The sequence below is a fragment of the Ammospiza nelsoni genome, chromosome 6 (genome assembly GCF_027579445.1).
Source record: "Ammospiza nelsoni isolate bAmmNel1 chromosome 6, bAmmNel1.pri, whole genome shotgun sequence".
NCBI lineage: Eukaryota > Metazoa > Chordata > Aves > Passeriformes > Passerellidae > Ammospiza > Ammospiza nelsoni.
The window spans coordinates 10,872,196-10,887,959 of record NC_080638.1 but is presented as its reverse complement, the minus strand read 5'-3'; the positions used below and the strand labels follow the sequence as shown (position 1 = coordinate 10,887,959).

General features: G+C 51.7%; 1 protein-coding gene across 1 annotated transcript; it reads right to left on the bottom strand.

Annotated features, from left to right (window-relative positions):
• Positions 1 to 787: 787 nt before the first annotated feature.
• LOC132074965 (mas-related G-protein coupled receptor member H-like) lies at positions 788 to 1,729 on the bottom strand. The gene has a single exon (XM_059475075.1). The coding sequence runs from the start codon at positions 1,727 to 1,729 to the stop codon at positions 788 to 790; it is 942 nt and encodes a 313-aa protein (XP_059331058.1).
• Between the last annotated feature and the right edge of the window lie 14,035 nt (positions 1,730 to 15,764).

Genomic DNA, 15,764 nt, shown 5'->3' with positions numbered 1-15,764 from the left:
GTGTACAAGCCTAGGAAATGGCTCTCTTATTGCCATTGCAATTTATCTCTTGCAATTTATTAATTAAGTCTTCTGTTATGTATTGTCCTCTGAAATCCTAATTCTCTCAAGATATCATTCTTATTCTATGATGTCCAATTAATTTCTATTTATATGAAAATCATTAAATACTTTATTTAATTTTGTTCTTCAACTCTTGACTCAGTTCTCGAAGGGCTATGGGTCGATTGATTTTTCTACTGACACTCAGCTAATACAGATCTAAATCAAAGCCAGCTAAAAAACCACAGTCAATTATGCCTTGACTAATTAAACATAGTTCATTATTAAATTTCAGAACAGTCACAGAATTCCTGTCTAACTACCTCTCTGTCCCCTCCCTCCAGCCGCATTCCCGGCTGGCAGCAGCAGCCAGAGGAAGCCGGGAAGCGCTGGCAGAGGGGGCAAAGGCAGCTCAGGGTTCATGGTGCTGTTTATTGATATCAGACCTCAGTGGGATGCAGGAACCAGGTGCCAGGGGGAATTCTGGGGTCACAGCCGTGTTGGGAAGGATGCACTTGGGGAACGATGCCCTAGGACCTGGATGAAGGCTCCAATCATGCTCCAGTGTGCTCTGTGCAGAGCATGCCTTACTCATGGCCCTTGGCAAATGCCCCTGCTCCCTTTTCCTGCAGGAATATAGAGCAAGACGGTGATAGCATGGATGTTTAATAATCTGCAGGCTCAAGGAAAACTTCAGCCACTGCCCCATGGTCCTGCATGGGGGCATTTGAGGGGTTCAACAGGCTCAGACCCCCGTGTCCCTGGTGGCATCATTACTGGGGGCAGTGCTCCCTTCTGGCTCCTCAAACACCTTCTGGAGGCACTCCCTGAGGGACCCCATGGAGCAGCGCCTCCAGCACTTTGTTACTGAGATGTAGATGAAGGGGTTGATGCTGCTGTGCGTGCAGGCAAACAGGAGAACAACCCGGGGGGACACAGTGGTGTAGCCGAGCTGCTGCAGGAAATTCCAGAGACTGAGGGGGACAGTGAGGAGCACAGCCAGGAAGACAATGATGTCAAGGCTCTTGGATTGCTGCTGCTGGGAGCTACCCTTGAAGTGAATGAAGAGGATTGTGCTGGAAATGACCACGGATGGGGCAAAGACAAGGAAGTTGAGGATGTAGAAGGAGATGAGAGCCCCGCGGCAGCAGAGCTTGTGTTCCTGTGACTGGCACAGGGAATTCACCGCAGAAATGGCAGCGATGGCAGTGATGGAAAGGGCCCAGAGCACGGCACTGACCACCACCCATGAGAGATCCTGGGGAAGGTGGCAGAAGAGCCCAGGTGGGCAGAGCATGGACCTGCCCCTCTTGATGCTGATGGCCGTCAGCCGGTACAGCCCTACGCTGTGGAACATCGGGAAGAGGAGGAAAAGGAAGCGTATGGATGCTGGGGACATGATGGAGGAGCAGGAGAAATCCTCCTGCAGGAAGAGCAGAGTGGAGGGGGCCATGAAGATGAGGAAGAGGAAGTTGATGATGGTCAGGTCAAGGATGTAGGCAGTGATGGGTTTCATGGTGTCCCTGTGGATGTGGAACCCGAGGAGCCAGAGCACAGCCCCGTTCCCAGCCAGCCCACAGAGGCAGATGAGCAGGGTCACACTGTGTATGGTCATGCTGGGGATATCTGTCTCACACAGATCATCTCCTTCAGTGGGTGAATTGGCAGCTTGGGACATGATGTTCATCCCCTGGATGGACACTGGGCAGGCAGTGGGATGTGGCCCCTGGCTGTGATCAGAGTGGATGGGCCGTCAGTGCTTGGAGAATCCAGGGATGGAGCATGGGGCTCCTCAGCAGCTCCCTGCAGTGGGAAGGATTCAGTGGGGAGGAGTGAGATGTGCAGGGTCTCACTCCCTGCAGTGGAACTTGTGGAGGGCAGTGGAACTTGTGGTGTGTGAGAGGGAGGCGGGAGGTTTGGGCTGGTTAGCAGGAGGTTGATAAATAACACAGAGAATAAACATTTTCAGTGCTTCTGAAGTTGTTCAAAAGCAAAGTGGCCAAAATTTTAAAGGATGTGTTATAGATAGATAATGGGATGATTTGCTCTCACAGTAAAGGGATTAATACTGTATGAATATTAAGAGAAGATTTATTGATGTATCATTATGTTATTGCAGTCTGTTGTTTAGATGTCCCCTGTTCTCCCCAGAGTCCCATTCTCTCCCCTCTGTACTGTTGCCATCAGAGAGCCTGAGTCATCTAGAACAGGTGGAAAGAAGGGGTGTACAAAAGCTTGTTGCTGGGGGGGGAAGAGGTGCAGCATGAGAACACCTGACCCTCCAGTCAAGCTGCAGGAAAGCAGGCTCCAGCAGTAAACACAAAGAAGGGCTGGCTACAGGCTTTGGGAGGGGTCAGGTTTAGCTGATGTAACCCCTGGGGTATCAAAGGTGAAGCATCCATCTTGAAGATCAGCCAGCCACGTGGTGGGCAGCCATGAGGGAAGCTCCCAGGCCTGCTTCTCCTTATTTAGTCCTTTTGTTGCATTTTTTGTTAAGGTTTAATAAAACTGTAGAAATTTTAAAAAGTGGGAGTTTGTTTCTCACAGGATGTAAAGGCTGGCACACAGGATGGCAAACATGGCAGGAACCAGTGCAGAAACAGATAAGGAGGCCTGCAGTGATTTTGGGGCAAATTCTGGAACAGGAATCATGGCCAGAGGAAATGTTCAAGGCACGGGCACCTTTAATATGGCAGCATTCATTGAATATGACCACCAGAGAGACCCCTCTGAATGAACCTCCAGGACCATAAAAGGACTTTCAAGAGGAGGTGGATGGAAATGAGTTCTAGGAAAATGGTGTTTGTGTATTAGATAAGAAATACTTTTTAATGCCTACATGTGGTTCTGATGGATTAATACCCTGTTGTAAAGTCTCACCTAATACCCTGTTGTAAAGTCTCACCATAGAGACAATACAAAACAGAGATTCCTCTGTGTCCTGTACAGGTCCAGAATTCCTGCTTCCTCATGCTTTGCATTGTGTTAGAGAGTTTGTTCTGGGCCATTTCAGTATTCGGATACAGAATGGATGCACAGGAGGAGAGAGAGGAGCTGGGGAGGGCCCTGCAGTCACCGGGAGAGGGTGTCAGGAACAGAGCAGCTGCTGCAGGAGAGGAAGGTGGGGTAGGGAGGAAGGCAAACATTCCACTGACCTGTTCCCTGTGGGGCAGCAGCAGGCAAAGGGCTCTGTGCAGATCAGCGGCGCTTCCTGGTCCCTCTTGCTCCTTTGGGATCCATGTCCTAAAGCGGCTCCTGCCAGGTCAGGGACATGAAGGAGAAAGTGCCCAGCTCACCAGGAGCTCCCCATTCCCATCCTGCTGGCTCCTCTCTGTGCCCTGTCCTGGTGTTGCTCCCCAAGGCTTGGTGGTGTCATGAGGGGAATGGGGGAATAGAAAATTGCAACTTTGCCTACCACAGAAATTCAGTTCCTCTGAGCTATTTATGTTGGATGTGGGTGTTCTTTTGGTATTTTTTTTTTCCTACAGAGGAAGTGGCTTTTGTCAGAAGCTCTAAATGAAGACTTTTGCAATCAGCTCCTTTCTCTCCTGATGATTAACACTCCTTCCCTGCAGAGTGTCCCATTCTCCAACTGCCTTCCCTCACCTGACAGGTTTCTACCATTCCTCATTCCCCTACCCTGAGGGGTCACTGTCCCTCCAGCAGGAGAGGGATTCTGGTGGTGCCAGTGGCACAGAAATGCTGCTGGCAGTGCTGGCAGTGTGGGTGAGGCAGCTGGGTGCTTCTCAGAAACACCTCCTGTTCCGGGAAGGGCTCTGAGATCATTGCCAAAACATGCTCTGGGCTGGGGAAACACAGCTGAGCTGCTTCCTCCTCCTATCCTGATCCTATCCTCATCCCCATCCCCATCCTCAACCCTATGTCCACCCCGCTCTCCATCATCATTCCATCCTATCACATCCCACAGGTTTCCCAGATGGAGCCGTTTCCCCACTCTGAGTGTGGCCTGTCAGGCTCTGCTCTCCTCCAGTGGGGAGATTTGGGATTGTCGGCATCCAGAACGCCTCCAACCCACTCCGAGCCTCTCCTGACCCCTCCAAAACCTCCTCCAACACCCCAGACAATCCTCAGGGCCCTCCTTTTCCACCCAACAGCCCTGATCCTGCCCTGCTCCAACAGGAACCCCTGGCAGTGTCCCTGTTCCTCCTGGCCACAGGGTTCCACATCCCAGGAGGCAGAACGAAAGCCCAGCTCCAATGTCTTCCTCAGGATCGCACAGGACAATAAATGTGGCTAGGGCCAGTGCAGAAATAGATTTGGAGGCCTGCAGGGGTTTTGGGGCAGGCCTCAAAAAAAAGTTCTGTAAGAAGAAGCAAGAGCACATGGCCAAAGGAAAAGTTCAAGGCAAGGTCGCCTTTAATATCTCAGCACTCAGTGAATGCAACCACCAGAGACCCTCCTGAATGATCCTCCAGGATCAGAAGAGGACTTGGAGAAGGAGGTGGATGCATGGAAATGAGTCCTAGGAAAGTGATGTTTATGTATTAGATAAGAAACACACTTTAATGACTGTGTGTGGTTATGATGGATAAACCCCCTGTTGTAAAGTCTCACCTCAAACAGAAATATGGAGAGATCCTTCTGTGTGTCCTCTGCTTCCTAATGCTTCTCATTGTGTTGGAAAGTTTATTCTGGCTGATTTTGCGATCACTCCCAGTTCCCATCTCCACTCCTCATGCCATGCCATGCCATGCCATGCCATGCCATGCCATGCCATGCCATGCCATGCCATCCCATCCCATGCCATCCCATCCCATCCCATCCCATCCCATCCCATCCCATCCCATCCCATCCCATCCCATCCCATCCCATGGCCGCTGCCTATGTTGAAGCTCTGCCCCTCAGGCTCTGCTGCTCTCCAATCAGGACATTTGGGATCAGCACCATCCAGATCCTTCCTGGCGCCTCCTGCTCCCTCCCACACACCCAGACCCCCGGGGACACTTCCCCCCCTACCTGCCAGCCCCGCTGCACCCGGGAGCAGGGACATCTCTGCTGTGACACTCACAGAGCCCTCGGGGTGGGGAATGCTGAGCCCCTGGGCCATCGTGTCCGTGCCAGCCCAGCTCTGGCACTGGGCATCATGGTTGCTGCAGGGAGCACAAGCCATGGCTGTGTCCCCTCCCTCCAGCCACATTCCCGGCTGGCAGCAGCAGCCAGAGGAAGCCGGGAAGCGCTGGCAGAGGGGGCAAAGGCAGCTCAGGGTTCACGGTGCTGTTCATTGATAGCAGACCTCAGTGGGATGCAGGAACCAGGTGCCAGGGCGAATTCTGGGGTCACAGCCGTGTTGGGAAGGATCCCTTTCAGGAAAGCGGGTTTTAAGTGTTCTGGGAGGTGTAAGAGAGGAGGGAAAGCCATGCTCCAATGTGCTCCCTGCAGAGCATCCCTCCCACGTGGCCCTTGGCAATGCTCCTGCTGCCTTCTCCTGCAGGAATTGAGGTGGGAGAGTGACTCTGTGGTATTTATTAATTAAGTGACTCAAGGAAACCCTCAGCCAATGTACTGGGATGCTTCATCAGTGCAGGGGAAGGGATCAATAGGCTCAGACTACCATCACTGAAATCATTCCCTGGTGGAACCATTGCTGCTGGCAGTGTTTTCTTCTGGCACCACAAAACCCTCCAGAGAGATTTCCTGAGGACCTCATGGAGCAGTTCTTCCAGCATCTCCCTACCTGGAGTTAGATGATGAGTTTGATGACGCTTTTGATTCAGGCAAGCAGGAAACCAGGCTGGGAAGGCAGAATGGTGCAGCTGAGCTGCTGCAGGAAATTCAGAGGCTGAGGGGGAGAGTGATGAGGAGAGAGAGGAAGAAAATAATTTTGAGCCTTTTGGGCTTGCCCTTGTCTGAGCAACATGAGACCCGCATGCAGAAGAATATGCTGGAAATGAGCATGAAGGGAGCAAAGAGGAGGCGGTGGAGGGTGCACATGGAGATGAGAGGCCATGGCAGTGCTCTTCATGAAGCTGGCCCAGGGAAGCCACTGTTGGATTGAGAGCAATGACAGCAAAGAAGGCCACTGCAGGGCACTCATCACCATGCATGGCGGGTGCTCAGAAAAGAAAGAGGAGCAGCAGCAGAAGAAACTGAAGGCTGCAGAGCCTAACCCTGAGATGTTCATGAACAGCACACGGTACAGCCCCAGGCTGGAGCACAAGAGTGACAGCCGGAAAAGGAAGCTCAAGGACCCCAGGGGCAAAATAGCAGAGCAGACCACATCCTCTACAGGGAGGAGCAGTGTGGGTGGGAGCATGAGGAGGAGGAAGAGGAAGACAGCACTAGCCACGGTGAAGATGAAGTTGGTGGTGAAGCCGATGCTGAGGAGCCAGAGCATAGCCCCATTCCCAGCCAGCCCACAGAGGCAGATGAGCAGTGTTACACTGTGTATGGCCACGCTGGTGACATTTGTCTCACACAGATCATCTCCTTCAGTGGATGAGATGGGAGACGAGGACTTAGTGGACACTGCTATGGATGGACCCTGGGCAGGCAGTGGAATATGGCCCCTGGCTGTGGTCAGAGTGGATGGGCAGTGAGTGCTTGGAGAATCCCAGTATGAGCCATGTGGCTCCTCAGCAGCTCCTGGCAGTGGGAAAGATTCAGTGGGGAGGAGTGAGATGTGCAGTTGAGGAGGGCAGTGGAAATTGTGGGGTGGGACAGAGAGGCAGTAATTTGGGCAGTTCAGCAGGAGATGTGGTAGGAAAGCGGAGGACGGAGGAGAGGGGAGCTGTGCAGGGCCCTGTAGCCACCGGGAGAGGGTGTCAGGAACAGAGCAGCTGCTGCAGGAGAGGAAGGTGGGGTAGGGAGGAAGGCAAACATTCCACTGACCTGTTCCCTGTGGGGCAGCAGCAGGCAAAGGGCTCTGTGCAGATCAGCGGCGCTTCCTGGTCCCTCTTGCTCCTTTGGGATCCATGTCCTAAAGCGGCTCCTGCCAGGTCAGGGACATGAAGGAGAAAGTGCCCAGATCACCGGGAGCTCCCCTTTCCCGTCCTGCTGGCTCCTCTCTGTGCCCTGTCCTGGTGCTGCTCCCCAAGTCTTGGTAGGAGTGTAGGAAATTAAATTACTGGCTACAGGAAGTCCAGAAGCATTACTAAGCAAATTCCACAAAACATGGAAATCCTTCCTTTCACCCCATGGCTGCCCCAGCTTTGCACCAGATAACCCAAAGATTAGTTCACAGAGACATCCAAATGATTTTTATCATCAATCTCTAGTCTGCTTTGGGACTACAACTGCTGTAAATCTTCAAACCTAACTCAGCAGTAAGAATATATTGTCACCCATTGCTTCTATTCTCTTACAGCCTTGACCTGCAAATATGATGATATTATCTTTTCCTCTAATGCCACTGCCATCCCTAAAGTGCTCATGACTCCTCACTCTTTATACATGCATCAGAATTTCACTTCCAGTGAGTTATTTGTGTTGACCTTGTTTTTCTGCCACAGAGGAAGTAGCTCGACATGCAGATTCCTTTGAATGACTCCTCATTTCCTCCTGATTAGAAACTCTTTTCCAAATGGGACATTCTCCAAATGCTTTCCCTCTCTCAGAAGGTTTCTACCATTCCTTATTTTTCTACCCAGAGGGGTCATTGTCCCTCCTGCAGTAGAGAGCTGCTGGTGGGGCTGGTAGCACTGGAATGATGCTGGCAGTGCTGGAAGTGCTCACTGCATCTGAGCGCACAGAAACAACTCCCATTCTAGGAAGAGGTCCAGGATCGTTGCCAAAATTTTCCCTGACCCCAAGACAGACAACTGAGCTGAGAATTCCCATTTCTGTCATTGCAATGCAGGCTCACACAGCCCAAAGGAAGGACAGCACTCAGTTGCTTGCAGCCAGGTCAGCAGCACTTAGAGCCCACCCTGATTACTGCCAATCCCCCAGATGATGCAATGAAAGCTATTAGGGACCAGGTTTTGGGGTGTTGTGATCCCCTTTCTAGCTCTTCATTAGGACTTTCCCTCCTGGGACTTTGGTGCCCTTTTGTTTGTTTTTACCTGACCTCACCCCTCTGGGCAGCCTGTGCCAGGGCCTCAGCACCCTCACAGGGAAGGATTTCTTCCCAATATCCAATCTGACCCCACCCTCTGTAAGTGGGAAGCCATTCCCCCTTGTCCTGTCACTCCATGCCCTTGTACAAAATGCCTGTCCACCCGTTCTAGAGCCCCATCAGCTCCTGGATCATGAAGTGTTTGCCCTTGAAAGGATTGGGCTGGTGAGGGGATGTGAGATTCCATAGCTGGGGACACAAACACGGGTTCAGCAGGAAGAGAGGTGACAGTTCTGGTCCCAGGACCAGCAGTTTCCAGCAGCAGCATCCCAGATCCCTGAGGCACATGTCAACCTGGGTAGGAATCCTCTCACCTCAGCTTTCTAGGAATTCCTTGAATTCACTGTAGGCTGCTGTCGGTCTCCCAGTGTAGTGTAGAGGATTACTCAGAGGAAACCTGCAATTTTCTAAGGATTAAAGCCACAGTGTCGGTGATGAAGAGAGATGGGGAGACTGACTTGGTGATCAGAATCCAATTTTATTGTGGGATACAAATGTTTATATAATATTTCAGGGAGACTAGTAATGTGTACTACATTTATTAGGTTAAAATCACATACACAACCTTATGCATATAACAACATCTCTTGCTTGAAGAGTTTAATGGGATTTTCTTTTTCCGGTAATCATCCCTGATTTATTCTTTTTGCAATCTAGGTCTAATTTTCAAAGTTCTGTTTGCTTTTGCCAAGGCATCCTGTTCTCACATCTCTTATGTTAACCATGTCCAAAGTCCATCATCTGTCTTGTTTCCCCCAACATTCAATACCATGGGAGTAGCATTGATTAGCCTCTTCTCAGAAGAAATGACCTGGCTGAACTCCTAAATCATCCCTCTGCTCTGTACCAGTGCTCCAGCTCATGCACAGAATTTATTAATGTATGAATCCTCTTGGAAACTGTATGGTGCAGGTGAAATACCACTGAACTTGCAGTATAACAGGGGGAAAACTAGGTTTGAAACAGAAATCTAAGTTTAACAGCACATTTGTAGTGCAGGGCCCCGAGCATCCAGCCCAGAAATGACAGGGGACAAGTTCAGGCAGTTCAAAAGACAAGATTTTGGGATTGACGTTGCTATAAAATGGAATAGAAGCTGAGATGGAGCCCAAGTGCTGTGGGCACAGGTGTGGTTGCTGAGGCTCTCTCCCGTTGCTCATTTCCCGGGCAGAGTGAAGAGCAGCTGAGGAGCAGAGCCCTGAGCCCGTGGCAGGCTCTGAGGCAGCTGCCTGTGTGTGAGAGCCCTGGAGAACACGAGGCAGCACGGAGAGCAGGGGCTGTGGCAGGAGCTGGGACAGAGCCCGCGCCGGACGCTGCTCGGGCTCAGCCCGCGGGCTGCGCTCCCCTTTCCCAAGGGACCATTCCAGGGAACCTCCTGCAGATCCCGGCCCAGGGACAGCAGCTGGAGCCTGGCAGCTGAGGGCAGTGCACTGCGGGCAAGTTCTCCAGGCTGCCAGAGGAAACCAGGTCAGACTCTTCTCTTCCACCTTCACCAGGGCCCCCTCATTGGGTGGAACCTGGTTATTGATTTTGGGGGTAGAACTGAGGTCTGCAGGGAATTAAGAGCTATAAATAGTGTGGGAAAAGGGAGGGAATATTGAAACGAGTGTCCTGCTGAAGGAATCCAGCATCTCAGTGGTATCAACTGACACCTGAGAGTCCAGCTCAGATCCATCCCAAAGCCATTTGCTCTCTGATATCTCCATGGGCATTCCTCTCTTTCTCCAATTTTTTACCAGCACCAGCTCTGTCCTGTCCACAGCCAGGAAGGAAGTATCTCCCTGGCTTTTGTGCCAGGCACACCAGACCAGGCTCCCACCTGTCCTTGCCATCTGTCCTGTCCCTCACCCCTCCCTGTGCTGCTCCACATGGAAGCTGTGGGTGGGAAAAGATGGGAAAAGCCACGTTTGGGGGACAGCAGCGTTGCTCTGGTCTGTTTGTCACCCCTGCAGCTGTGTGAGGGCAGGAGAAGCAGCAGAGGTGTCACCATGAGCACTTTGTCCCCTGGCACGGAGGGAGCCAGCCCTGCCTGCTGGAGCCAGCCCGGTGGGAAGGCATCCCAGGGGAGCTGGAATGAGGAGAGCCACGACAGCTGGAGCCAGTGTGACAACAGGCAGGGGAGCAAAGTGCCTGTCCCGCTGCTGCTGCTGCTGCTGCTGCTGTGCCTGTGTGGGATGGTGGGAATGGGGCTGTGCTCTGGCTCCTTGGCCAGCAGCAGTGCCCACCCTCTGATTGACTTCCTGGCTGGGAGCTGTGCAAAGGAACTCACCCCCTCTAGTAGTGTTGCCTTCCACAGGGCTTTTGAGGATGTGCCAGAGCCAGGGCATAGGGACAGCACAGGGGAGTCGTCATCCAGTGGAATCATCATGAAAGATAGTCAGCATAAAATAGAACCATAATTTATCCAGAGTTGGAAGGGAGGCACAAGGTTCATGGAGTTGAGCTCCTGGCCCTGCTCAGGACATCCCAACAATCCCAGCCCATGTCTGAGAGCATTGTCCAAATGCTCCTTGAGCTCTGTCAGGCTGCTGCTGTTTGCAGCAGGAGAACTCCTGCCTGGGCTGGATGCTGGATGACGTGAGGAATCCTCATGCAATGGTTTGGGTTTGAAGGAACCTTAGAAATCATCTCATTCCAAGCCTTCAGTTGTGGGAAGGGGCACCAAGGAAACCTCTTGCTTTGAAATCTCTGCTTTGACTATTTTCTATTCACCAGGTCTGAGCTTTCTCTGTCTCAGAAATGGGCTTCCCCACCCTGTGGAACTTTAAAATTATGTGACCCCAGCTGAGAGCTTTTCCCATTGGTTTTTCTTGGTTTGTCTGCTTCAAACCAGCAAGTAGATGGATAAAAAAATCTTGGCACCGCAGTGCAGAACAATTCCTTGTTGAATCCTATCCATCTGCAGCAGCTCCTGTCACATGGGAATACATTGTGGAGGCTTCACTCTGAGCATTGTTGCAGCGGTGAGTGAGGAAGTATTTGGCATGGCCCCTGGAAGGCTTTCTCCAGCAAGCATTCAAGATCTGGGGCTGTGGGCTATCTTGTGAGGTGGAGAAGTTTGGTCTTTAACAATTCTTCCCACCAATACCAATCTAAGGTTCCATGGAAAATGAAAGCTCAGGTAGGGAGAGGCCTGGATGACACTGCACACAAGGAAGGTGCTTGGAAGTAGAAAAGTACATTGGAGGATCATGAGTCTCCTGCACTTGCTTTGGGAGAAACCCCCTGGCTGAGTTGTTCTTCCATGGACAAGAGGTTGCACCATGGAAACTTTCTGCTTTCCAATGGACAGGATAATGGGAGAGAAAAACCCTCTCAGATGTGAAAGTCTCCCTCTTCTGTTAATTATTAACAACACTTTGCATAAATGCTCTTTAGGTGTTTAACCTCACGTGTGTCTCCAAAGCCTGACTCACCACTCAGGGCTTTCACTCTCAGTTCCCTTTCCAGAAGCAGTGGCATGTTGGTTTCCCCTGGATTAAAGGCAGTGGGAAAAGGAGGGACAACTTCCCCCTGAGCAAGAGATGTGGCTGCTGCCCAGGTCTCTCCCAGGAGGAATCAGGAGCTCTTGGCGCTGCCAACATCATCCCAACCATTGCAGGCACGTGCCTTAGGAAGGGCTCTGGTATGAGACAGGGACCTGCCCTACTCCCAGAGCAGCCAGAGGCTTTAGAATGGGATAAAAGAAGGAAATGAGCCATTTTGGACACTGTTTAACAGGGACAGATCCTGCAGTGAGGCCTGGATGTTTATGCAATGAATTCTTGGGCCGGAACTAGAACTGTGAAAACAAACAAAAACTGTAAATCCAAACTTAGTTTAGTGACGGCAGTGAGGGAACACATGCAATCAATCAATATGATTGCTAAAGCAAGCTTCCGTTTATTTGGAGTACAGCGGCACTTTTATATGTTTTCAGTAATTATTCATATTCGTCGTTAGTTCATTGGTTTAAAGCAAAAGGTTATGTGTACATACTCCTCCTACTTGGTGGTTTCTAACACAGTGTTCTTCCTCATTCTCATCTCTTTTACTTCTCTATTTCTATATTGCAAAACCTCTTTTCTTTTTCATTCTTGCTGCTGTTCTTGCCCTCTTGACCTTGTCAGCATGATGCAGCATACTTTGCAAACTCCTTACCATGATTTAAGGCCTAGTTATGTCAAGTGAAGCCTACTTATGCTAAGCTAACATGGGGTTTGCTTGTACAACATTTCCAGGGACCCATGGCTCTGTTCATCCAGCCATTCTTTGACAGTTTAGGGGTAGTTTCTGAATGACAAAGATCAGGAGAGGCTGGACTGTGGCTGGAGCTGCTGTGCAGAGTGGCTGTGCAGCTCCTCCTGAGGGTGGCCAGGTTCAGGATGGAGGTGCTCAAGGGCTTCCCTGGACACTGATGCTGGGGAACCAGAGGATGGATGGCCCCATTCTGCAGAAGAGCAGCATAACCCCCTAATTTCTGTGCAATTCAATGGTCCAAGCATCTGCTGACGGGAATTATCCATATTCCATGTACTTTCTGGTACAGGCACAAAGGATCAAATAAGTTCACTATCACTGCACTTTTCTCAGAAGGATTCCATTCTAGAATTGAAGAATGTGACAAATTCCCAGTGAAAGGATAAGGGAATGTTGCTGTCCCTCCCCAGCTCTGCAGCCCTACCTGGTGTCCCTTCCCATCAGCTGGGAATGCAGGGCTGGCTCTGCTGGACAGAAGGGGAAGGATGCTCCCTGTGATGCCAACCACACTCCTGCCATCCAGAGGCACCAGCCCTGCAGGGATTTGGGAAACCACTGCCATCCTGTGCTGGGTGTGTCCCCAGGGATTAAGGTGTCCCATTCTTTGCAGGCAAGAGCTCCCTGAAAACACCATGGAACTCATCTGCTGAGCCAAAGGAGATGGAGTTCATTCCCTGGGGCCGAGGCCATGAGGGTCATTCCATGGGGAATAGAGCTGGGGAACAGCACTGAGCCCAGCTGCACTGCTTGGAGCCATGTGGATGCAGGAGGGAGGAGGAAAGCCATGCTGCAATGTGCTCCCTGCAGAGCATCCCACAAAAATCACCCAAGACAATGCTCCTGCTCCCTTCTCCTTCAGGAATACAGCACCACAGGGAGGGTGATCCTGTGGATATTTATTAATGAGGAGGCTCAAGGAAACCTTCAGCCACTCTCCTGGGGTTCTTCAGCAGAGCAGTGGAAAGGATCAGTCACCTCAGATCCCCGTGTCCCTGCTGGCATCATCTCTCTGTGCTCTTTCTCCTTTCTGCTTCTCAAAGACCCCCTGGAGGGAGTCTCTGAAGGCCCCCACTGTACAGTGCCTCCAGCAGCTCACTATGGAGCAGGACCTCCAGGAACTCCGCATGGAGTTGTCTGTCTTCCAACTCCCCACCAAGAAGTAGATGAAGGGTTTGATGGTGCTGTGGATGCAGGTGAGCAGGAAAAAAATCTGTGATGGCACAAATGTAACTGAGCTGCTGCAGAAAATGGCAGAAGCTGAGGAGGAGAATTAACAGTGCAATGATGTGAATAACGATGTCGCGCCTCTTTTGATATACATTGCAAGGCCGAAAGTCATCAGCCAGAGCGGCACCCAGTAGCAGGAGAACAAAGAGAGCCGGAAAAGGAAATGCAGGTACAGCAGGGGCAGGATAAGAGAGCAGGACATGTCCTCCACCAGGAGGAGGAGAGCAGAGGGGACTGTAAGGAGAAGGAAGAGGAAGTCGGCGACAGCCATGCTACAGATGCAAAAGTTATCACCCTTCAGGCTGAGGAGGCCGATGACAGCCCCATGCCCAGTCAGCCCACAGAGGCAGATGAGCAGGGTCACACTGTGGGTGGCCACATCAGTGATCTGTCTCACACAGATCATCTCCTTCAGTGGGTGAGGCAGGAGATGGGGACACGGTGGTCACCTCCATGGATGGACGCTGGGCAGGCAGTGGGATGTGGCCCCTGGCTGTGGTCAGAGTGGATGGGCAGTGAGTGCTTGGAGAATCCAGGGATGGACCATGTGGCTCCTCAGCAGCTCCCTGCAGTGGGAAGGGTTCATTGGGGAGGAGTGAGATGTGCAGGGGAGGAGGGCAGTGGGAATGGTGGGGTGGGAGAGGGAGGTGGGAGGGTTGGGCTGTTTGGCAGACGATGTAAAAGGAAAGCACATGGCAGAAGAGGGGGCAGCTGGGGAGGGCCCTGTAGCCACCGGGAGAAGGTGGCAGGAACAGAGCAGCTGCTGCAGGAGAGGAAGGTGGGGTAGGGAGGAAGGCAAACATTCCACTGACCTGTTCCCTGTGGGGCAGCAGCAGGCAAAGGGCTCTGTGCAGATCAGCGGTGCTTCCTGGTCCCTCTTGCTCTTTTGGGATCCATGTCCTAAAGCGGCTCCTGCCAGGTCAGGGACATGAAGGAGAAAGTGCCCAGCTCACCAGGAGCTCCCCATTCCCATCCTGCTGGCTCCTCCCTGTGTGTTCTGTCCTGATATTGCTCCCCAGGGCTCAGTGGAGTCTCAGAGGAGTTGCAAGTTGCAGCTTTGGTTATGTCAGAGCCTCATCTCCTGTGAGATATCTATCTTTGGGTTTTTTTGCTACAGATGAAGTGACTTTTGTCAAAATCTCCAAATGACATATTTTGCAAATGCCTCCCTATTTCCTCCTGATGAGAAACATTCCTTCCCTGCAGGCTGTCCCTTTCTCTACTGCCTTCTCTCTCCTGAGAGACTTGTACCATTCCTTGCTTCCCTTCTCTGTGAGAGGTCACTGTCCCTCCAGCAGCAGAGGGATGCTGGTGGTGCTGGTGGCACTGGAATGCTGGCAGTGCTGATGAGTCAGCTGGGTAGCTGGGTGCTTGTCAGGAGTAACTCCTGTTTAGGGAGGAGCTCTGGGATCATTGCCAACGCCTCCCCATGGCCCAAGGAAGCAGAGCTGAGCTTCTCCCTATCCTATCCTATCCTATCCTATCCTATCCTATCCTATCCTATCCTATCCTATCCTATCCTATCCTATCCTATCCTATCCTATCCTATCCTATCCTGTCCTAACCCAATCTCTGCACCCCATTCCCACCCCACTCTCCATCCTCACCCCATCCTATCACATCCCACAGCTTTCCCAGATGGAGCCGCTTGCTCCCCCACTCTGAGCGTGGCCTCTCAGGCTCTGCTCTCCTCTGGCTTTGCCAGCATCCAGACCCCCTCCAACCTCTTCTGACCCTCTCATGACCCCTCCAGCCCCCTCTGACACCTCAGAACACATCTGGACCTGATTTTTTTTCACCTGACAGCCCCACTCCTGCCCCACTCCACCAGGGACCCCTGGCAGTGTCCCAGCTCCTCTTGGCCACAGCGTTCTAGGACCCAAGAGAGAGGAGAAAAGCCCAGCTCCAATGTGCTCCTCAGGATCACACAGGATGATAAATGTGCCTGGAGCCAGTGCAGAAACAGATTTGGAGGCCTGCAGTGGTTTTGGTGCAATTCTGTAACAAGAAGCAAGAGCACATGGCCAAAGGAAAAGTTCAAGGCAAGGTCACCTTTAATATCTCAGCACTCAGTGAATGTGACCACCAGAGACCCCTCTGAATGATCCTCCAAAATCAAGAAAGGACTTGGAAAAGAAGGTGGATGCCTGGGAATGAGTCCTAGGAAAGTGATGTTTATGTT

Bases quoted from the DNA above. Each gene is read 5' to 3' on its own strand.
- LOC132074965 (XM_059475075.1), bottom strand. From the start codon at position 1,729: ATGAACATCATGTCCCAAGCTGCCAATTCACCCACTGAAGGAGATGAT.